This window comes from Mastacembelus armatus, chromosome 10, assembly GCF_900324485.2.
Source record: "Mastacembelus armatus chromosome 10, fMasArm1.2, whole genome shotgun sequence".
Classification (NCBI taxonomy): domain Eukaryota; kingdom Metazoa; phylum Chordata; class Actinopteri; order Synbranchiformes; family Mastacembelidae; genus Mastacembelus; species Mastacembelus armatus.
This window is the reverse complement of record NC_046642.1, coordinates 3,756,668-3,781,707: the sequence shown is the minus strand read 5'-3', so window position 1 is coordinate 3,781,707 and position 25,040 is coordinate 3,756,668. Positions and strand designations below refer to the sequence as shown.

The following is a 25,040-nucleotide window of genomic DNA, read 5'->3' as shown; positions in this document are numbered from 1 at the left end:
CAGCTATGTCTTTCCCCTGACAAATTTCATGGAGATGTGAGAAATCCTACTGACAAACTAAGAGGGACAATGACGTAACTACCTTCTGAATAAACAATAATGTTTTAATTCTTGGGTAGCGCAGTTGATCTGGTCATTAAGCTGGAGACTTGTTGCTGGAAAGCCAGTGACTTTCAGTTTGTGTCTTGTTAGTTTTGAGATTAAGCAGTTGACAGCATGAAAAAAGACCAGTTTATCTATCTTTAGAAACTGAGGGTTGTTGTGTTCGTGCCAAAGGGAATCACCTAGATCCGGAGTTGTTACACAACCAGAGGTGCGGTTAGTTTGTGGATTTCTTACAGAGCAGACATGACAGGAGTCAAGGCAGGCAAGCTGTACTTTCACCAGCTCATTCTTCCAGATGCACAAAGCAACTGGAAAATTGATAGACCACTTTTTGGTTCTTTTTTTTACTTCTTCTGTTTGGGTGCAATCTGTCAAACATCACTGTGTCATAAAGGCACAAGTCATGAAAAATGTCAAATACACTGGCTAAGATTGACCTTCTCTCAATGGTGCAGCAGACTTCTGTTGCTCTGAAAGGATTACCATTTGTGTCAGTCAAGTAGTTGATCTTTCGGATTCTAACGAGCCAAATCAACAAGTTCATTCATGAATGAGATGTAAAAACATCTAATACAAAGTTTTAATACGGATCACCTGATTGCCAGTGTTGAAGAACTGAACTCGTCATGCAAATCCTGTCAGTTCCAGTAATTAAAACAAAGCAAAGGAGAAACAAACATGATTTCAGTCACACAACCTAAACACGGTGGCCGCAAGATTCTGCCTTGTTCTTAACGGCTGTGTCTGCACCATTCATGTCTACCGGTCCTGGAGAGCATGATTCAATTACCGGCAGCTTACTGTAAGACAAATACAGAAATAGACTGGTGGGCGGTGTTGTATTTCACATCGTGTACCCAAGGTCAGAAGACTGTAAAATAATATCCCCTTGTAAAAGGAAGGATATATGTCTCTACAAACAGGGCGTTGCTGAGTTGACTGAATAGATAGGACTGCGTATAATTCAATTATTACTGAGTTCTCTAAATGCCTCCTGTCAATGGGTCAGCTCTCTTTGGTTGATTCATTTTCGGATTTCTTTTTTTTTTTTATGTCGCTGGCATTTGCTTGAGCTGCTTAGCCCACATACGCCTACAAAACCAATAGGTTTAGGTGGTCCCAGATTGTACAGGTGTTATCTTGTTTCGCTGTATTTGTCTATAGGATATGAAGCATTATCTGCATTCACATTGGCACACTGGGCTGGGTGTTTGTCATGTTTTTGCGCAATCTATTTTATTTAAGAGGAAAGTGTAAGGAAACTAGTTTAGTTGTGCTGGTCTATCAGTTGACTGAGGCAGCTGCAGACGCCATAGCACTGATACTGTGAACTATAACCGTCCACCATGTTGGCTCTCAGTATGTACAGTATATCCATGGCTGTGATGGCCATTGACCCTCTTTGCGTGAGTGAGGGATGCATAAGCTGTCTCAGTCCAGTGACCTTGTGGCTGCAGTATGTCATGTGGTTTGTGGCGCTGACCTGTCAGTCCGTATCCATTTTCCAGGATCCAGTCTCGTCCACAAATGGAAGCCACCCCCCCCCCCCCCCTCGGCTGTCGCCATGGAGACAGCCAGTCTGACCTGGAATGCTGCTGTTCAGCAATACTAGGGGTTTTACTGTTTTTGGAAGCGCTGAAAGTATCAATTAAGGGAGTACAAGTCCCTTCATACACACCTCCGACCTCACCTCATTCCTTCCCTCTTTTCCCCTGGTCAAATAACTCATGCAATTGCAACTCAAGAGGACACCAATTTGACCAGAATCCACTTTCTCAAATTGCAGGAAAACACACTTAGCTGATGGGCCCTCCTGATTTGACAGGGGCCTTTGTTGTGCACCTTGACCTCCCACCTTACACTCCTCCTTTCACCTTCCTCTGGCCCGTCTCCCCTCTGCGTCACATAACAAGCCCTGAGCACACCTTTTTCTAGCAGGACCTCAACAGGCAATTCTTTGACAGGCCTATCTGGGCATCTGACGGGCCATTCTCCAGGGTCGTGGACCATAGGGGAACGTGTGTAAATGGTACCTGATGCCATGTAAAAAGATCATTTGATAGGTATAGATAGACTCTACACTGCACTGTAGGATCTAAATGAACTTGGAAAACTCTACTGCTCAGTGGCTGATGCACACTTTGCAGATCAAGTCCCCTATTCAAACCATGGCCACAGCATAAGCATACAAAGCAGAACCACCCCTTGTTTTTATTGTACATTGTGGTGAAAATTCCCTCTTTATGTGGGACCCCTGGTGGTTTGGGGCCCCAGGGCGGTTCCCCACTTTTCCCTGTTGGTAATCCAATGATATTTCAAATGTGAGTGAAGCTATTGTGTTTTGGTTTTGTTTAGAAATAATCATTGAAAGTTGTCAAACAAGAGGAGTGTTTGTGGGATATACACAATGACAATGCAGTAAACCCTTTTCTTACCTCTTTGTCCTGTTTATTAAAATATACACAGGGAAAATAAGAAGATTCAGAATTAAATTATGACAGAGAGGAGAATACATTTTTTGAGATGTGGACAATCACGTCATTTGACTACGTCACAGCTCACTGCTTAACTGTAACAAGCCATAACCTTATACAAACCGAACCGCACTGCAGTTCGATTGTGCAGAATTAATCAGTGATAGTGAATTTTATCAGCGCTAGTGTGAAATCATCCAATCAGCATGGTTGCATTTTGCTACAGTTTTCAGTCTGTTCTTAAGGGGAAGACATTCATACTATATTTTCAGGACAGGCAGTACATCACAAACAGGCCTTAACAGGAAGGAACATGCTAGTTTATGCTCTCATTCAACACCTTTTAAGATGCACATTCTTTCTTACATTGCTGCAGAAGCTTTTTAATGTTTGTTTATTGTTCATCTGTGCTGCCATGTCAACTTAGACACCAACGTTTGTTTTTATTTATTTTTAACTAACTGTGAAGCAGAAGAAGTTAATAAGTATGCAATCCTACCAGCTGTAACCCACAATTATTCTTCTGGCCCTCATCTGTTTACCTGAGATGATTCGCAGAACTGTGCTGTGAAACTGTGCCAGTGTATCCTGAAACCTTTGAGGTGTATAACTGAATGTGCAGTTACAGTTTGCTTTGGTTTGCAATGTCTCCATCATCACTGAGAGACATTCCTCAATGCAGCGTATAGGAAGCGCAGTATGTAATTTGCACTGTCTGAAAGAATTATTCTGCTCAGCTCAGCTTCTCCAAATTTGATGGGAAGTTCTTAAAAAAAGATCAATGATTTAAGAAAAGGGGTTAGTGATCACCACATAAATCACCATATTACGGCGAAGGATTGCCCAGGAGCAGATGTGTCTTTGGCACAGGATTGCTCTACCAGATCAAAAAAAAAAAAAAAAACGGCCCAGACCATAAACATGTCCTTCCTCAACCCCAAACGGAGGCTACAGCAGCACAGCATGGCTCCCTCCCTCCAGCCCTCCCTCATTCTCTCTGTTTCAACACATCCCTCTCTCGACTTCCTTCCTGCCCCACCCATTGGATTTTAATACCTGCCTGTCATGTTTTCTTCTCTTTTTTTTTCCCTTCCACCTCCCCCCTCCTTCACCAGACCCTTGCTGCGTATCTAGTAATTACCAGAGCACTGAGAAAACCCTTTCATTTAAAGGATTGGCAATTATCTCAGTGGAACACAATAAAATGGCTTCCCCCCAAGAGGAAGGGGAAGTTTGAGTTGCGGTACGCCGCTGCATGTTGCACCACCTGGCTCTGGCAGCAGAGGTGAAGGTCCTGTAGGAGGTGTGTTTTATTTTTCACATGTCCCCCTGTGCAGATATTTGATAATCAAAGGCGAGGTTGGGAATCAATGTGGGTCAAGTGGTGGGACCTGCCAGAGATTTGTTCCCTCTTGTTAATTCACTGCTGTTAAAATATGAATGCGGTGTAAATTGAAAGAGTTGAAATGGCTACCTTTAACCAGTCTTGATTTAGAGCCATGGCCTCCTGCTCACCTCCAGGGGAATATATAAAGTTGTTCAGGCCATTGTAAATAAGAGTTTTATGGCACTGTGGGGACAGTTTGATCCTAACACTTCATTGGGACCCACACTACTGTTGGGTAGATCAGTCCGTTTTTAGCCCTGTTTTTAGAAGAGCAGCGAACGGTACTGTGACAAAGCACACAAAAATGTAAATGAGCATAAAGTTGTAAAATCTACTATTTGGGGAAATGTGGAAAGGGGAGACTGTTGCATTTGGCTGAGAAAGCTGTTTCCAGCGTTCCAGCCTGGAATTGGGTTTGAATTCGCTCATAGAAGACGTGTTAAAAATGTGATCAGTCAGCCAGATGTGGTAATGTGGCACTTTGGCAACAGGACCCTGCATTGATCATTTTAGCATAGCAGAGGCAGGAAAACAGCTTCATTGGTCTGAAGTGTCAAAGATAGGAATGCACCATCCAAATTATTCTCTTGCAGTACTGATTCTAATATCTGAACTCCAGTACTAGCATTTCTCCACATTAAAACTCTGCATACTTCGCTCTGTGTTAAGCATTGGGATTATTTTTATATATGGCAGCATGAGGCCAAATGCGGCTGTGCTCCTAAAAACTGAACTGGCAGCAGGTCGTGACTGAAGGAATGTAACTGGCAGCAGAACAATTAATGTTTATAATGTACGCACTGTATTTATATGGACTTGTCAGGTTATGGCCAATACTTGATCTGCTTAATGAGATTGGCACCAATACTGAATCTCAAAGTAAAGAGTCAGTTTACCCATATTTACTATGTTTTTAAGTATTCTTCTCCAAGACATGTGCTTAATACAATGGGGCCAAATTGCATTTTTATTCCTACATGAGGTGTTTAAACCACCGTTCAAGAACACGCTGTCCCTGTTACACAGAATAATCCACAGCACAGCTTGTGACTGTGGATTCTGTCTATTTCTTCAGTAGAAGTTTAAATGAGAATACGCACAAGCAAGTCCATGATGTTCAAAACAAATATGTCAAAGACTTGCATAAATGCCACAGGAGGAATAAGTGGAATAAGCTTTACATGCCCATTAACCTTTCGATAGTGGGCGAACCGATTAAAGGAAGAGACCATCTTCTCGGTCCCTGGCAGGATTCAGCAGCATTTAGTTTTCATGGTGTTAAGTTCCTACCCCCATGTCGTCTCAGTATTGAGCTAGCTTTGTGTTTTCACAAGCGCCTCAGTGCTGCTTCTACCCGCCTCACAGCCCCACCTGTCGTTTTTGCCGCCGGCTCGGAGAGAGGCAAAGTTTGGCTGGAACAGCTGGTTGCCTTGGCAACACTTTGTGCCACTGCAGTGGATTGGAACAGGAACTGGCCTATCCATGTCAGTCTGCAGGCAGGATCTGGGCCATGCCTTGTGTTAACAGATTATCTGATTTCCATTCAGACGGCTCGGGTATCGGCCCCACTCCTCCGCTCTCTGGAAAAGCGACCCAGGCCAGCCTCTTTCTGAAAGCCCCCAGAGCCCTCCTCTCTTCTCCCATTTCCTGTCTTAATTACGCACTCCTTTGTGCTGTTGTTGTTTTTTTTCTTCCTTCCCTCCTCCTCTCCTGCCTCCCCTTCTTCTCTTCATCCCTCATACCCTCCCTTCTCACTGTCTGTCTCTCGCTCTTTTTTTTATGAAGAGATGAGGACCAAGATTTTGAAGTTTGAAGCCCGTTGCGGGGATCGTCCTTGGCTGTCCCCCATCACCACCTCCCACAACCCATCTCCCCTTCTCCCTTCCATCGTCTCTCCACCTGAAAGGGAATACTGTGTTTTCGATGCATAAAAGGCTTGGCGCTGTCAACAGGATGAATCCACCAGGGCCCATGGAAAACATACTCAGAGCTGCAGCTACAGTTTCTCTGAAAGGGGAGAGAGGAGGAGGAAGAGGAGGGTGGATGGGTGAGTGAGGGAGGCAGCTGGAAGGGATTACTGTGCAGTTTCATAGGCAGCACAATTACAAACATACCAAGTGTTAACTTGGCTGTGCAGCATAACACCAATGATGATGCTTTGGCTCTGGAATTGGGACAAGCTTTTTTTTTTTTTTTTTTTCCCATGTTTGTATGCACGTGTGGAGTGTTTGAAGGGGTGTTCGCAGCTGTGCATAGTTACACACAACTCCTTGAATTTCTTCACACGTATGTTAAAGGTTCACAGGAAAAGAAAAACACGGGCAAAATGAAAATGTAAAAGTGTGCTAAACACAATGGGCATGTAAACCAAGTGGGCACCTCTGCTGTGACAAAAACAGGTTTGTCGCCATCCTGCATCGGATCCAGTTACCAAGCCAGAGCACTGAGGCAAGACCAAGAGGGGGTGACCTTGTCTGTGGTGAAATCTGACACAGGTTTTCACATGCTGGGTGGGGGATTTTTTTTCCCCCTCCTTCCTCCTCCTCGCTTTCCTTGTTATCTCCTGCAGTAGGTGGCTAATTGCTCTGATCTTGTAGATTGCATTTAGCGTACAGCTCATAGTTTTTTGTGATGCGGTGCAGTAGGACGTAAAATCAGATACGGTTGAACTATGTTTAAGTAGAGTCACAAACTTTGATTATTTGTTTTGGAAAGCCGTTGAAGTGTTTGGAATGAGTTTCTTTTTAGCTAATGAATGCAGTATTTGATTGTGCTGTAGTGATTAATCAGTATAGCTGTGTTTAGACCAACATGAGGAAATGTAGGCCCATCATTCATTGGAATGAGGACACAGCAGTGGTGATGTAGTGGTGGTGGTGCTGATGCAGGGGGCTCTGTGAAACAAAGTTAGGACAGTGTTTGTCTCATCAGTGGCAACGCCCTGTGTTGACCAGTCAGATACACTGCAGTGATTGTATGGTACCAAGATATTACTGTCACTTTGTCTTTGAATTGCTTTTTTACCCCAGACAGAAATACAAAAACATTCAATTAAGAATATAACACACACATCATCGTGTCCTCTGCTGACAGCTGTGTAAAAGCTGTCATGACTGACAGAATGATGCAGGGTTTAGTCGGGTGAAAGAGGAAAACAGCATCTCGTCTTTTTTCCTTCTCCATCTTACACCAGCCTGAGATATAGTCTCACTCTGCTAACATGTCCCCTATTTTCTGTCTCTCTGGACACAGACACACACCTACATGTAGAGACACACACTCCACTCTCTCACCCGGGCCCAGTCTCAGCTCAGGATGAGGGTAAACAAGCTAATGTTTAGATTTCACGGAAGTGGAAACTGATCCGGCCGAGTTGGCTCTGTCACTCAGCAACGTGCCTGTTTACATTTGTCTCTTTTGTAAGTATCTGTGAGTGGCAGCATATGTGTGCATTCAAGTCTGTGTGTGTGTGTGTGTGTGTGTGTGTGTGTGTGTGTGTGTGTGTGTGTGTGATGGCACCTATGAAGCCTCTGTGCATAGCAGAGGGAAGCTTTAGAGGAGTTGTTGGTGGCCTCTACCAACACTGACCTGCGTGATGATGATAAATGATGATGGCAGTAGAAATGATAGAGGCTGTGATAACAGTGCAGGTGTGATGGTGATGCTGGTGTCGATTTTGGTTTGAGTTTTTATTGTACCAAAGTGGTACTCGACTGCAAATACACATCAGAATCTGTATTTGAACTTTGATATTTAGGCTACACACAACTCACCTCTTTTCTCCCATCCTGCTACAGCCGCAATATGTGCTGTGATCCAGGGCTGCAAAATAACAGAGATACATGTTTGAGTTTACATTCTGGAGTGCAGCATCATGCAGCCTAAAGAAATAATGTATTGATAAGGTAAAAGAACGGTGTGCCACTTTAAAGGTTTATTTCTTTGCATATGGGTTTTTTTATTTAAAAAATAGATGCATAGTTATCTTAAAGTCTTACAGTCTCATTATTTGGAGCAAATGGGCTAAAATGTGCGAAAACACTAGTATAGTCCTTAAAAACTGCTTTGAGTGCCAGACGAATCTCAGCCCTCTGGCTCTGTCAGTTTCTTCAGAGTAATAATCTCTTTTCTCTGTCCCACTACTACAAGAAGAGGATGACAAGGGCTGTCAGAGAAACACAAAGCACTCAGGGTTGCATGTTAGGAGCCGTCTGAATGGCACCAGGCCTAATGAGAGCATATATGCACATACACACACCACTGATGTTATTGTCTAGTTGTAGTTGGCTTGTTAGATGACATGAGGTCTTTTTACGTTACTAGCTCAGAATGTTCTACATTCATCCTTGTACATATTAACACATACATACCAGAGGAATACAAGCACCATAGCATGGGGAGACAGTAGTAATGGTGATAGTGGTACTGGAAGCTTGGAGTGATTGGTCATATAAACGGAAAACGTGAGTCGCTGGTTTGCTTCTGCTGATTTGTCGGCAACATGACGAGGGATTTCGGAGTGTGCCCGCAGGCTCTGAAGCGGATTATGGAAACCAGAGCTGGCGAGTTTACACCGAACGCAAGGTCCCATAGATTTAAACTGTGAACTGTGGACAGCTCACAGGAAACGCCTCTTTGTAAAACAAACATACATGTATTTTATGGCAGCCAGTTTGCTGCTTTTTTTAGTTTCTGCTCCTATGAGTCGACATTTCAACATGGCCTCAGTCTAATTTCCTCTGCTTTTCTTCACCTTGTTTTTTTCCTGGTGGGCAACCCTTCAGACGCACACACACACTGTGTGCACACACACACACACACACACACACACACACACATACTGTGCACACCTACTTATGTCAAAATAAAGTCTTCTTTTTTGGCAGGGGCCATTTTTATTTTTGCTGAGGTGTGAGGACAGGCCAGTCAGGGTTGTTTTGACAGATTCTGGGACTTTATTGAAGCCCTAAGGCTCCCCCCCTCCCTCTCCACCCCAGGCCCCTAAAGGAGAGCAACACAGCTGCTATTAACCAGTGCCCCTGAACACATCGCCACCCATGTTCCACACTGACTTAGACACTTCACCTGGTCTCCATATGATTATGACCCTCAAACACACAGACATGCCATAAAAGGTAAAAGAGGTGTCACATCTATTCCTGTATTGACCCTATGCTCAGCAACACTGTCCACACACACACACACACACACACACACACACATGCTGTTCTGTCATCTTCTGTGCCCACACATACTAAAACATGTAATGTGAAAGTTCTTTACAGTAAGGAGGAACACAAACGCAGGTTTAGTTACATGTTAAAGGAAAGTTTCAGTACTTTACAGTTAAGTGTTTCTGTTGTCACCAGTAATGAGCAGATTATCTGGTGAGATGTGGGAACACATTAACTTTACTAAGAGGATTTGTGACAGGACAAGAAACACAAACAGTTTTAAACCAAGGCGTAGAGGAGCCAAACTTATTTGAAAGGCAAATGCTCAAATTGTTATGCCAGAAATCTTCATAAGACATTAACAGATTACAAATCTTCCCCAGTAGGACTTTGTTACTGTGATGTTGCTGTGTTCCCAGATTTTGGAAGTAGCCAAGAATTATAGTCAATATCATTTATAAAGCACAGTCTTATACATAAGCAATTCATAGAGCTTTACAGTGACAAACATTAGTAAATCATGCGTACGTGCACACAAACCTAATTGCAAATCCACTGGCAGGCTGTTTTTGTCGCTTGATTTGGAATGAATTCTGGGAATTTGGAGAATTCTGTCTGGTCGACAACATAGAAACGTGTCAGATATATATTCAGGGGCCAGGCCGTTCAGCACTTTATGGGTCATTCTTTGTGCTCTGTACTTTGACACACATTGTGTTAAAACAAAATGTATCACACATTCATGTTGCTGTGATGCTGTTAGGATAAAGGTGTGGAGCAGTTATTCTTAGTCCAGACAACACGGAGGAAAACAAGTTTAAATTAAAAGTGTAAAAAAATGTTCTTCCAAAACTAGATGTCTTTGTTTTAATAAAAAGGGCCGGTCTTGTGGATTGCATTTTGTAGGAAAACAATCTATGGATGTTTATCCCAGAATATGTGGGATTGTAAGGGGTGAAGAGCGACAGAGTTATTTGGTTCTTGGACACGGTGGCCTCGCCTGCCGGATGCAAGTTTGACTCAAGGGTAAAAACCAGAGTGAAAGCATCTCATGTTTTGACTGCTTGCCAACTCTGCTCTCTCTCACTCTCTCTCTCTATCTTTCTGTTGCTCGCTCACTCTATCCCCTTCACTCATATCCCTCTATCTCTGCTCTGCTATTCCCTCCTCTCTCTTTGATTTACTCTTTCTCTCCACTCTGTTCTTCCTCTGATCCTGTCCCTCATCAAAATCAGGGCTGACATGAAGCAGGGCCAGGGTCCCTCTGAACACAGCCATGGCCTCATCCAAAATTATGTCATCTTTTTAAAAAGATGTAGTGCGCACAACTCTTCAGGAGAGAGTTTAGTTACAAGTCGATAAATGTGGGATTTGAAAGAACCGAAAAACCAAACAGGGTTGAGAGTCTGTGCTGTGCTGTGACATACAGCAGAGGGATGAAATGAAGTTCAAGAATGTTGTCATACACTTGAGAGCATTTTTTTTTGCAACAAGCCCATTTTGGTCTGTTGAATCTAGATACAGTTTACAAAATCCAATTCTGGTTTACCTCAAAATAACGGCACAGGGGTTAGTCTCCAAAAAGCTCCTGGACTTCTCACCAAATGTAAAAACAGATAGATTTATGTAGTGGAAGCTGAATAATAATATGCATCAGTAATACAAATGTATTCATGTAAAATGAACGTCAGGTCGTGGGTGCACACAGAGCACAGCGTTAAACATCTGCTGTTGTCACCTGTTAAACCTCAACTGAAGGTTCTGCAGGAGAAAAATAGCTTTCATGTTACACAAGATGGAAAAACAGCATAAGTCAGAGGTGTCGTACCGTCTTCCCATGGATGAATGTTTCATAATCAATAAAGGTTTCAGAGGGATTTGTCAAATGAGCAAACGGTTCACAAAGGCTGGCAAAGGTCTAAACATTGCACTGCTTATGATTTTTAAATGTGAGCCTGTAGTTCTGTATGTGCAGGTTCAGAAAGGTTCTATGAAACAAACTCACTCCCACTCCGGAGAAGAAACCATCCTGGGTCTTCATTCATGTGGGCCAAGTCTGTAAACAGTTTAAGCCTTTTGTCTTTAAAACTTGGCTTCCTCCTGAAGAGGATAGGCTTCTCATCAGGGAACATCCTTGTCATCCACTGGCTGTCACATCTTAAATTTTTGTAGATACTTTTACTAAATTACCAGCAAACCTATTTTTAGTATATCTATGATACCTAAAAGACTGAAATAACCAGAAAACAGGTAGCGTTTATCGGTTTATCCTGTGCCTTGTATTCATTTCCCAAATATGAACTCTAGAATTAGACCTCCATCACCTGTGATGCTCTGCATTTATTGTTTGGTCTGAGTTGTGCATAAATCTAGAGAGGCCCACCTCTGAGTCAGTATGACTCACCAAGGCCTCGGAGGATTGCAGACTGACAGGTTAGGAAACCACATACAGCAAATACCTTCAGGCAGGAACAAAGTCAACTCATATCTCTCCAGGCAAGCCACTTATTAACCCAGACAGCCTGCTATCATCCTGCACCCTGGAAAAAAGTACCAACAGAAAGTTTTTTTTTTTTAAAGGAAAGAGAGATTTCACCAGATGTGCCTGGAAGAACTTACTCATCATGTTCAGTATCATGAACCTGGTGTTTGCTTTCGTTTTCCATTTGATGTGAAGGCAGTGTGAACTACAAAGCAGATCTGATCTTCTATTAGCCACACCATACCTAAGCTGCCATATAAGAATAAGACACGTGAATTGCGGGGGCGTCCGTTTGTAAACAGTTTGTAGACTTAGCTCAGAGCAGGTCAGATTGATGTGGGCCAAGAATGTGCTCAGTAACAATGCTCCAAGGAGAAGATTCCCGACATTCCTCACTGGTTAGGGAGAGGTACCGGCCTTCCCAGATAGGAAGTCGTCTGTCATTAGGGGGTAATCACTTCTTGAGGAGGATTGCACTGCCTGGAATGATTACTGTTGTTATCGGCAGTGAAACTTGGCGCAGAGAGAGCGGATGAGTTTTTTTTTTCTCTCTTCTTTCTCTCTGTTTTCTCTCTTTGTGTGTTTTGATCAGCTTGACTGATCCACCATAGGCCCGACTTGTTTTACAAAACTTTCTCGCCGTCAGGTGTTTGGTGGTGCCGTGCAGGGTAGAGCACAGTGGTGGTGTAAAAAGGCTTCATTGTTGAATGAAAGCTAATTGGTATTATTACCTAGGGACATTTCTAATGACTAATGGCTCATTAGGACTATCATGTCAGTGGTGCAGCGAGGTACATGCAGTCTGTTATGCAGTCCCATGTTGGAACAACAGAGAATTTATCCAACTGTATTTCATCAGGCAGTCAACGGCAGTTTGCTGTCTCCCACGCCACTTATCTGTGTTTATTTGTAGGGTTTTGGGTGCTGTAGTCCTTTCAAGTGGGTTGTCTGGGTTCCTTGGTCTGACTGTTTTTGTCCTCTCTTTTCTCCTTGGCTCCCTCCTTCTTCTCTTGCCTTCTGCCAGTCAAGACAAGACTTCAGGTGGAATGATGCTGTTACAAAAAGAGGCCTTCAACGCTTGCCCGACATGCCAAGCCAAGTATTTGTCTTTTTAGGGTCCCCCTCCTCCTCTTCTCCTTCAACCTCCTCCTTCTCCTACTCTCCTACCCCCACCCCCGGATCCTTGAGAACAGGAAGTGTATCTTGTTAAGTGATTGATGGGCCCCTGCTCTTGCTGAGAGGAAAGAAAAAAGCCTTTCTTCCCCTCCAGGGCAGTCAGATGAGTTTAGCAGTCTCAAAGCTGAGGGTCGGCTCTGTTTTTTGGGAGTGCCTTGAAACCCTTGGAACCTGAGAGCCTGGAAGCCGTGGCCACTTCTCCATTATTTGTGCAGAGAGAATTAACAACTGATGCAGTAATAGGCACCATCTTTGCAAAATTTGCAAATTTAAAAAGACTGAACCAAAGAGCGTTTTCCAGAACTGTGCATTTATGTGTGCTTGTAGATATGTGGATTTGTCTGTCAGAGTGCAGGGGAGGGTCTGTCTGTGTGACTTATTTAGCCAGGGGTCAGCAGGTTTGTGTTGGCATGTAGTCACCAGATACTTCCAGGGAGAGCAACTCAGGAAGTGTCCCTGGCATGTCCTCTGCAATACGCATTGCCCTGACTGGCTGGACCTGCTGTGATAAACAACCAGGCACTGCAATCCCCACTGCAACAGTCTCCCCTCCTGTAGACACATAAACCTCCAGTATCCACTAACCTGTGAAAAGGATTGTGACAGCACATTAAGTCTCACATGTTTTATAGTTGTTATGCCAGATACATCTTATCAAATTCCACAAGTCTCAAGTCTTGGACTTGTCTGTGCTGGCCAAACCTTCATCCATCTAACAGCAGGTCTCCCTAACAGCCAATCCTTCCCAGCTTTGAATCACAGTGATGTAATTTCTCTCCATCCGATTCACAGTGACTCCATCACCCACAGCTAGATTCTCCCCTCAATTGTAGAAGAATCCAAAGACCTGAAAAACAAGAACATTGTCTCCCATGATCCATTGGTTCTTTGTCAGCCATGGCTGTGTTGTGGTTACCTGAGGGTAGCCACTAGTTTTTGTCTGTAGTTTCCATCCTCTCATACTCCATACACATACACAGGAAAACAAAAAAGCAACTGATAAAAGGCAGGAAAACTGTGCAGTAATTCCCAGCCCACTAAATAGGAATTGGTTATCCGGAGTGGAAACACAGCAGACCATAAAAAAAAAACATAAAGTTGCATCAAGCATTCTTTGCAAGCAGATGGACTTAAAATGCGACATGCAAAGAATATTTGATGGTGTGTGTCATAACATATTAAATACGGCAATGAAACAAACTTTGTTTTTTTTATGGTTGAGGTTTCGAAGTTTATTATTGACCGTTGAGACACTATTGAGAAAACAGTCTCACTACCAGTCTTCATGTTGTGGTTGATGCACTCAGTTGTTCCTTATTTGGTCACTTTAATAACATCTCATTATTTATTGGCTTCTTGACGGAAAATCCCAAGTTGCTATAATTAAATTATTTTATCTGACTTTTTAAGAAACGTACACAAGCAAATGTTAAATTATTAAATAATCAAATTCATTAACATTCTGAAAATGTGACCCAACTACCCACATTGTTCTGTGGGTGTCCCTTCTGGGAATTTGGTTTAATCCCATCATTATCCCAAATGAAAGATTGTCTTGTGTTACTCATCAAACAAACAGGATGACTGTAATTGTTCACAGTCAGTGTGTATAAAAGAAACAAGGAGGCTGTCAGGCTTGGGAGATGCATGTGGTGCATGTAGAGTAGCAGGAATAGTAGTGCGATGGCTGCGTAAGCAAGAGTTCAAAGGCTGCTGGTCCAGTCCCTCCAACCTTCACTGATCACTCCTGACATGACATCCTGCATGGCTTGCGTCTGTGTGGGTCTCCTGCCTCGTCTGTGCTGGCCAGGGTTTAGTCCCGCTGTGGCCTGTCTGGCCCTCAGCCAGGAGCTCTACCATCTTTACAGCCAGGCCTCACTGAGTCTGGGGTGAACAACAACAATGAAACTGTCAGGTCCAGTTGCTGTTCTCCTGATTCTTCATTTCATTGATAAAATTAAATTCTAATTCATGCTGAGTGAATTATATTCAGCTATTTTCAATTGGCTGGATGCTTAGATAACCAACCCAAACCACTACAGGCTCTCACAGTAGACTATGGTATGCTTGTCACGACCTGGCTCAGGAGCAAATGGAGACAGCACATATTTCTCTGTCCGTCGTCCTGTCTGTGTTTGAGAGGCGCCTGCCACTTAATGACGTCTGACAAGCGAGACAACAGCAGCTTTGGGTGCTCAAGGACTGTTTTGGGGTCATGGAGATGTGATCTGTAGGAAGTGGAAGTTTATCTGATAACATTGTCTCCACTCTGACTAGAAGTGGAAATGAAAATTTCACAGTTTGCATTTTTGGTATGTGGTTCAAGGTCCCAACTAAAGAGCCGTACGATCAATGCAAGAAGTGAACTTCACAAGAAGGCAGTAAACAGGTTAAAGGTCAGAGCCATGGTTTCCATATTAATAATAATAATGATAATATTAATAATGTGAGAATAACACAGTAATGCGAGTCAGTCATTCTGTAAAACAAACAGTGACAAACGTAGTGTCAGGAGTCTGATGGCAGCAGAACTCTTGCTTGCACCCACAGCCTGTCGCTGAAGCTGTTGCTTCTTTCTGTCTGCTGCTGTGATACCACTGTTTTACACACCTTAAAGGATCTAAGTGTCCTCAGCGTATAAAGTCAACTCTGTCCTTTTCTACACAGGGCAGTGATGTGATCTCTTCACTGTCTGGATGTTCACTGACAGACGTGCGACAGTGTATGAAATATGATGGTGCAGCAGACGCCGACTGTTTTCTTTCCGTCCCACAGGCTCTGATGCGTCCGGGCCGGCTCGACCGAATCGTCTACGTGCCTCTTCCAGATGCTGCAACCCGACGGGAGATATTTTCTCTTCAGTTCCGTAACATGCCCGTGGCCCATAATGTGTCTCTCGAAGACCTGGTGACTCAGACCAGCAAGTATTCTGGAGCAGAGGTGCGTTATGTTTTCTGCTATAAGTACCAGAGGATGAAAAAAAAAAATTACATGATTTATAATTATTTGTTTACTTATTGCTGAAATCAGGAAGCCTTCTAGTTTTCACACACAGATTTCAAACAACTTTTCAGACATCATCTTTGTCAACTCAAATTGAGATAATAAACCCCCAGATTAAACATCAGGTTCAATACTCAGATCAAGGATTTCAACCCTGCATTCCCAAGTTAAGATGTTTACCTTTTGGCTCCTATCGACAGACAAAAAAGAAATCGAGAGTGTGGTCTGCATCTCAGAGGGATGTTACTGTGCTTTTCCATGTTGTGTCTGTGTTGTGTCTGTACTGTGTCACACCTCACCCCTTGTGATTTCACAGGGGACTGGGAGTAATCGTACAGACACTCCTTTGTGTGACAGATTTGTCTCTCTGCGTTCGTCTGCCGCGTGATTCTCATTGTCTTCAGCGGAGAAGCTGCTACTGTCCTCTAGGACTCGAATAAGACATTTTAGGAAAAAGTGCACAGTTTTGAAAGAATGAATGTGTTTGTCTTTGAAAGAAAGAAAAACAAAGCATTCCAAACACAAGATGCACCGTATATCTTTCCATCTGAATGTAAACCCCTGCTGCGTATTTAGGCTCCGAGGGTTACAGACATGATAGAAATGACATGCTGGTTTGTGACAAACAGACGTTTTTAAACGATTCAGACACAGATTTCGGTTTTCTCACTTTTCTCCTGCTGTGTGACGTGTGTGTGAGTGCTGCCATACACTGAGGATGTGGTCTTTGCTGGAGATAGTGCAGCAGCCAAGTTTGTTTTGACCTAGAGGGAGACACCTCCACAGATACTTTAACATCTACTTATTTGCCAAAGCTAAAGCATCACTGGTCCTTTTGGTCACACCAAAATGTCTTTATTGCTTTTGGATTGTTGGGACATTAGAAAATAGATTTACGCGTAACCTGTCTGAATCCGGTGTGTGTTAACACCTGATTAGACTGAATATGAATTTCAAGTCGGGATTTGGGGAGTCAAAGAGACCTACTCTATGAAGCCTTTGAGTTTTTAACTTTAAGTGATGTCAGGTGTTTTTGCACATGAGTCATTTTAACAGTTGAACAACAGGAACCTCAGTCTGATGACATTTGTTTGCTTTAGTCCTGAAACGATTGATAAGTTAATAAACAGTCAGTGATTATATCAGTAGTTGATTTATTGACTTATCAAGCAAAGAAACATCCCAAATGGTGTTTTCAGCAATTTTTAATGGAATATCTTAGATTTTTTGGACTGATGACACCTTGTGATATGGAAATCTTTAATACTGCAGAGAAATAAATTTGAAAACAGGTGCTGTAACATTTTTAAACATGGAAGTGTACACACCTTTATGTCAGCATCTTCAAAGAACATTTTATCAGTTCTGTGTCTTATCACGACAGCAAGGTGTTGAGGTGTTTCCGTCTTTTCTTCTGACATGTTGATCCTCTCGAGGGCAGTCTGAGGTTATCTGTAGGGCCTCTTCATATCCTGAAAGTACATGCTCTCCCTTGATTCTTCACTTGGCAGCCCCCACCCAAAAAAGCAGCCTAAAGCAGGCATACACCTGGAGGAGGTATGCAGAAAGAAACCAATCCCCCACTATCAGGTGTTGGGTTTGACATCGGGGTTTCTCATATAGTGTCTCATCTGTGGAATGGAGGTTTGCAGTCACTTGCCACCGAGTTCTTGAAACCCCACAAAAATTCAAAGACATGCCACAGTCGAGCTGATAAGAGTTCACAGGTGGAAAAAAAGCAAAGTCTCACCTGTGTACTTATTATATTTTACATACCAACGGTATAGATCAAATTAGATTAGATGAAACTTTAAACTCGCCTGATCACAGAGGGGAAGTTTGAGAAAAAACAGGATACAGATAACACAGCAACGCAGTACAGGAGATAATGCTGTGTTTACAAGAAAGGTGCACCAAGGGACAAATGCAAGAAATCAACAAGTAAATAAACACGCGAATGTCCAAACACACTGCATGTGACCGTCACATCTTGACTGGCTGCTCTACTCGCTCTGAAGTTTTAACATCAAGCCACATGCATTTACAGCATTTGGCTGTAATATATCATATGTTTCAGCATGATAGAGAAACTGTTTTTAAGTTGAAAGGCGATGAATTATATTATATATATATTATATTATTATAATATATTATTATATTATATTATTAATTATATTTTTTTACTAAAAAAATGCAGATTTTTGTATTTTCACCTGGATTATTTCCTCACACAAATCTAAAACTGTTTGTATTTCCTGCTTCAGGAAGACACTGGTCATCAGTGTTTACAGTAAATGAGATAGTCTTGCAATGTTGACCTTCTGTGTTTGGTAATAGATAGTGACATACTGTATATGTGAGGGACTCTGACTGAAAGACAGCAGTAACATCCTAAACTACAGCAAGTTTACACTGCAACCAGCATTTTTAAAATCAAGTCGTCACCCAAGATTTATGTTATTGACTTTTTATTATTTTAAGATGTTATTTTAAAAATTATAAACAGCAAACACATGAATCTCACCAACAAATGCAAAAATGCCCTGTAGATATATATGTTGAGATACAATAATAGACATGAATATGAGAACATCACTTACAGAAAGTTGTTCATTATTGTGTTTCCTATGTTGTGGAATTGGTGTTTATCTAAATTGATACCAAACATTGGTCTTAATCCTGTGACTTAGTAAAATAACAGCTGAAGCCTGTAGGCTTATGTTGTTTACAAAATGCAGTATTATTCAGTAATATATATTATTTGTTATATTTGGATATGGAAACTCTTTTAATGACAGTGAGCTCCTCTACTGCAGAGCCTCTGGAAAATATGAAAACTTATATAACTGGGTGGAATGAGCGTTCTCTTTGGTGTGGACATTGAGAATAGCTGGAACTCTCCATCTCTGTGTGACAGAGCACTGAGCCATGTTATTTCACTTGGTACGCTAACTTTTAATGCAGTAGGCAGCTGGGTGAGCCCCAGCCGGCGAGCATCGGTCAGCCGTACGTCAAGCCCACGCTATCAGAGAGCGAGTTGGACGAAGGGGGGGCCTCATAAATTATAGCAAGATGCTTATTGAAGCTGGAGGCCACTAAGCAGAGTCCACTTTCAATTTTCATACCTTATAGTGTACACTGACGCGTTCATGTTCTCGCTTGCTTTCTTAGATTGCATTTCCATCTCTCCCTGTCTGTCACCTGGCCCTATGGAGGCTTTGCAGTTGCGTGACAAATCCTGTCAGCTGCAGCAGGTGTCATCATGAAGCTTTAAGAGATTTGGTCTGGAGTGTTGTGTGTTGCAGTCTCAGCTTCCCTAGTTCACACTGAGCATATGCAATTAAATTATGCTCCAGGAGTAATAGTAGTAGTTTTCTTTGTTGTGTCCTGCTAGTGCTCTTTGCTACCATGATTCTCTCTGTTCCCCTCTAAAATTTGAAGCAGTCATAATACGTGGAGAGATGAAGCACTCCAGAGTCGACTGTATTGATTGATCGATCATTTATAGTCTTACGGTGCACGACAGTGTGTAGGTCTGCACTGACGCTGCTGCAATGTGCAACTGACATGTAAAAATACTTGTGATCTTTTGATGTGAATGTTTCTGATCATTTAGCCATGCACCTCTGGTCTTTTAAAATGCACTAGACTACCTGACGCTGTGACTTTAATTACATTCCTGCCATTTCAGACTGGCTTTTAGAAGGGGGGCCAGGGTCAGGAGGAGGAGGTCAGGGGTCATGCAGGAGGATGCAGTTGTTGTCAGCTTGGAGCTAGAAGTTGTTAAAATCACCTGTCTTCCTACCTGCCCAGAGTGACATCTGCTTTTCCAACTCACACCTCCCCACTAAACCCTCCATCAAACACACACACACACACACACACACACACACACACACACACACACACACACAGCAAACACCTTCACATCACAACTCAGCCCAGAAAATTGCTGCCGGCTCTCCATCCCTTCTCCAAACAGAAGCAACATTTGATACTGTAATCGTGGTGTTGTCACGAAGGAGGAGAGCTTAACTTGCTCCTGAAGAAAGGTGCGATGCTGCGTCATATCTCTTGTTGTTTTTTCTATTTATGATCAAGCCCTGACAGGAAAAGACCTGAAAGATTTATTGCACGCTGTCACAGGCATCAAGTCAGTTTCAGGCTCAGTTTGTAGCCCTACTGAAAAACTGAGGTCCTTATAGGTTTGATAGAGTGCTTTTTGTTTTCTGTGTGTGTATTGATATGATAATGATATGATGTAAGTCCAAACAAACTCAGAAGGATCACTGAGACTAGAGAAATAATCTTAATAAAACTGTGTAAATGAGATTGGTACTGTGTCGGTTGTTGTAAGTCTAGGAACCGGAATAAAGATGTTTACATCACTTGCTAGTGATTGATTAGGGAAAAATAAACTGCCTGTAGCACAGAAAACTACAGAAACATGATATCAGAAAGAATAATGAGGTAAAGCAAAAGAGCAGTTCAGTTATGAGGATAACACAAAGGCTGGCTCTTTGAAAGATGATTTGGATTAGAGTCTCCAGCCCAGAAACTAGTGAAAACATACAGTTATCACTGATAAATGTTTATTTTTCTAGTCTTTCTTACTCTTGGTTGACCAGTTAAAGAAACTATTTCTGTTTGCACCGAGGTCTTCTTTCCCTGGAAAAACCCCGTTTTCCGCTGAATGGTTTGTTTGGAATCAACAGGAAAGGAACTGAGTCATTAAAACAAGTAATGATAGTCACTGAGTACACAACTTACAGAAACTTCATTAACAGCAGATGTTACAGACCTCCCTGTGGTGTCTGATTGACAGGTGACCTCCAGGAAGTGCTGTGTGAAAACACCACAGCAAAGAGCAGTTGGTACATGTTGACAAGTTGTTGAAATAAAGAAGAAAAATCAGGATTTCCTAGCATGAGCGCAGGGAGAACAGAACTGGAAGTTGCTGTTTAGATGCAGAACAGGTTGAGCTGATGTCGCAGTGCCAACCCCACCGCCTGCCCTCCCGCACAGTGTCGTAACATCCATCTCCATAGAAGTGGAGGGCGGTTGTTGAGGCATTTTAATAAAACCTCAAGCTGCAGCATTCAGCCATATCAGAATAACTTTGTGTTCAGTCACAGATGCCTTTGACCGACCGCGACCTCCATAGCGGTGGGTCTTTTCCCTCCAACAGGGGGAGAGCTGTTTGGTCCGTGGCCAGGTGTCTGAGACGCTTGGCTGACAGCCATTCAAACTCACTGGCGCAATTGTTTTCTTAACTCTATTTTTTTTTTTTTTTCGCACTGGCAGGACAAGTCTGTTCCACTGCAGGGCATACAAATCAGGCAGATCAACAGGCTGGCTTGACGTCAATGCTCTGCTTGTGATGCTTAATATTATCCCTTTCTAGATTACTGAGCACCTCTGCAGCTTCTTGTCAACAAAGTCAACATGTTAAGTTGCGACTTGATTAAGAAGTCATGCATTTTTGCATCAGCTAAAGGACAAAGTGATTTTTTTGTTAAATCCTATCTTTTAAAAGAAAAGCCTAAGCAGATATGTGGTTTTGCAGAGGGTTGTTTTCGATGATGAAAAGACATAAAAGAATTTGATCACAAATAATGCCTTGTCTAATAATACTCACACACACACGCCACAACCCACACGCACACACAGCAAAACCACCCTCACAGGAAAACAGATGGTTTCCTCTTAACACCTGTTGTGGTCGTGGCTGTTTCTCCTCTGGCTGTGCGTGTCGTTTGTCTGATTTATGACCAGGTATTTGTTGTTGCTGCAAAGATTTTTATCACCAGGGACACAGACACAAAAAAGTGCATCAACAAAACGTGTTGCTGTTCGAATAATAGTTATATACACACTGTATGGGGCCGATCTACACCAGGGCTCTAGAAGAAGAAAAGATCTGCTATTATCATCAAATGGCAGCTTGGGTGGAATGTGTGTATTTGAAGTCGGCATTGATTTTTTCCAAAATATGGTTTAACCTCTAGTCGAGTGTGTGTGAGTATTTTATTCTGTGTGGCTGACCACAGAAGCAGCCTCACTGCCACTCAGAAAAAAGACATGGAAAACAGTCAACAACTCAACAAAGGCTGCAAGGGAAAAAGGCTTTCACACCTCTGTAACTCTGTAAGCGTGAAACACTTTGCGTCACTTCCTCTCCTGTGACCCTTTTGCCTCATGTCATTGTGGATATGTTGCTCTTAGTCGACAGTGCAGGTTAAATAAAGGTTACAAAAAGAAAAGATTTCCCTCTCCACTTCAGCCAGCAGGCTGTGGTGGTTTGCAAAAGCCAATGATGGCTGAGAGGGAAATGGCTCCAACTGGCCCTCGTTTTACTTTTTATATATAAAATCCCCATGTGGTTCTTCTGCAAGTACATGGTGAGTGCAAATTGAATTTTTTCTAGTAGATATGAGTCCTCTGACATGCCAGTTGTTCTTTGTCCCTGGGGCAAGCTGGAAAATATAAGTGGGTGGCAAAAGTCAAAGAGAAAGGGCAAAGTGGAGGCTCCTGAAAGTAGCTAATAAAAATAGAAAATGACAGTGGAGCCAAGAAAGACACACACACGATCACAGACACACCATTAATTCAGTTTCTCTTATATAAGTGGACAGTTTAGCTCTAAAATGTTTATTTTACCCAGAGCGTGTTGATTCTGGGATACTGACATGATATTTAATGCCTATGTGCATTTAATAAAGAACATCTAAAACATATTTTTCATGAATAAAACCTTGAATTTGTATATATTTTCTGATTGAATATAAATATGGATAGCCTTACTTGGGCTGACATAACCAGTAGCTCATGGTGGATAGTGTAGATGAACTATAAAGTTATTTTAGAGGTGTTGGTCTGGTTCAGGTCTAAAGAAGATCTCTGACGTCTCAAAGCAAAAGCCACTAAGAGCTAAAATCTTAGTTGCATTTAGCCTGTTTTGAGATTTCTGCCTCTAGACCCATGTTTGTTTTGCTTAAAGTATTAGAATTCATCAGCAATATTAGTGTCCAGTTAAAAGATCATAGTTACTCTGAATAATCCACAGGCTGCTCTGTGATCAAAAAGAAGCTTTTTCCAGGTCCTGAGTAGATTAGATGTTGTATGACACAGTATTTCTACGCTGTTCACACTTGTATTATGTGAACACTTACTGCATGTATGCAGGTACTGTGTGTTTTATGGAGTAAACAGAAAAAAAAGAACATTTCAGTGGAGCCCTCACACAGGTGGAGTTTTACCGACTTTGACATTACCACACACACATACACACACACACACACACACATAGCTGAGTCTCCAGGTCCCTTCAGTGTGGGTGTGTTTGGTAAATATGCCATCCCTGCCTCCCCAAGACTAGGGAATGTGGAGCTTTCATTCACCTGATTAAGGGGCAAGGACAAATATGCCCTTAAATGCAAGGCCCAACTATTACCCCCCCCCAAACACACACACACACACGCACACACACAGACAACCATAGGTTGTGTAGCCCCAACACAGGTGCTGTCCCTCATCAGCCTTTGCAAAACATACAGTGTGTAGGGGCCTAAAACAATAACACTTTGTCGCCTGACATGGAAGTTATTAGGCAGCTTTCGTAGGGGGTTTCGGTGTAAAAGTCAGCCTGTCACTTACATTACCAGTGAGTCATGGAGTAACAGAGTCCCCTCCACTTTGATCAGAAACATTTCCTGCGTGGCTAGAAAATATGTCTCACACTGAGTCTTTACTGTCACAACATTTGCATTTCCTCAGCGCAGATTCCTCATCGTACTATACGAAGCCAAAGAACCACCTGTTTGTCTTTAAGTTTAAGTTAATGGCAAAAAGAAATTGGACAAAAATACACAAAAGTATCAAAAATACAACTTTGATCCAGGAACCAGGCGATGCTAGTAGCGAAAGAACTGTGCAACACACACACACACACACACACACACAGTGTAACCAGTGTAACTGTCACATAAAGCTGCAATTTAATGGATTAATAGATTACAACTAATGAAGAAACTAAATCAGTGTATTTTATTGTAAGGTATTTGATTTTGACTAAGTAGACCATACAAACAGCAGTGTGAAATTACTGTTAGAACATACTATAGCAATATTAAAGTTATAGACAGTTTCTTCAACCCTGCACGTTTCTGCTCGAGCATACAGACGTTTGTGTTTGCTGATATCTGCCCCTCTTTATCTCTGTTGTCTCAGCTGAGACATAGGCTGAGGAAAAGGCCCACGATCGCACTTTCATCATCAGACCGAATTCCTCTGCCAGAGCACAAGCATGTGCATGTTCATCTACGGTTCACACACTCCACTCTATTTATGATCATGTGCCATGTTTCCGTTCTCCCCCTTCCTGCCCACGTGACTCCTCCTTCTTGATTAACCTCACCTCCCTCTTGTAATATAATAAATAAATAGGTTTCACAGGCAGCCTATGGTCGGGCCTTGTTTCTCTTGGCAGGGGCATGTCACTGTAGACGCTTATTCTTTGCCATTTTTGGAGGATGAAACATTTGATTTCTGGCTGAGACTTTAGGCTTTGCACCCCCGATGTCTTTTGCCTTTATATATTTTGCTCTCTGAAAACTGGATGGCTTCTTTTATTACATGAAGGGGTGATGGTGCTGGGGTGTCATTAAGGTTAATATATGCATAAGCATCATATTAGAACCAATATCTCTGACATTCGATATCACCTGTCCAATAATTTACGTGTGTGGGACTGTGCTCCAAGCATCTGTGTATTCAGTTAAACTTCTCAAATCCACGCTGTTGTTTTTGTAATGTTGCTTTACTTTGGGTTTGGCCAAAGCTTAGCCAACTGAAACTCTTTTCTTATGTGTTTCTGTTGGCGTCAAGTTAAGCAATATGCTACTTACTGTATCATTTTCATTTTTTTTTTTCATTTTGTGCGCAGGAGAACCAAAATTACTTCTCGATGATTCACCATGGGGTTCAACATATATATATATATATATATATATATATATATATATATATATAATCAGTTAATCTTTCAAATCAGTCTTTCAGAAAAAAACGCCACATATTTGTTAATTCTAACTCCTCAGATGTAAAGATTTGCTGTTTTCCTTGTTTGTTTGTCAACAACTGCACATTAAAATTATAAAAATGTAAGTACTACGCAAGTGGCGGCACTGTGCTTGCACAACACTTGATCTATCATTTAATTCCCTCAGTAATACAGTAGT

The 25,040-nt window shown here is 42.2% G+C and overlaps 1 protein-coding gene across 2 annotated transcripts in view; it reads left to right on the top strand.

The window, feature by feature from the left end:
* Positions 1-25,040, top strand: part of afg2a (AFG2 AAA ATPase homolog A) — an 87,532-nt gene that overhangs the window by 54,167 nt on the left and 8,325 nt on the right. For both annotated transcript variants that reach the window (XR_003297185.1, XM_026330895.1), the window contains exon 16: positions 15,574-15,738. Coding sequence is in view for 1 of the 2 variants with exons in the window: in XM_026330895.1 (XP_026186680.1) it covers positions 15,574-15,738 (165 nt within the window). In the remaining variant the exon portion in view is untranslated. The remainder of the gene's footprint in view (positions 1-15,573; positions 15,739-25,040) is intronic.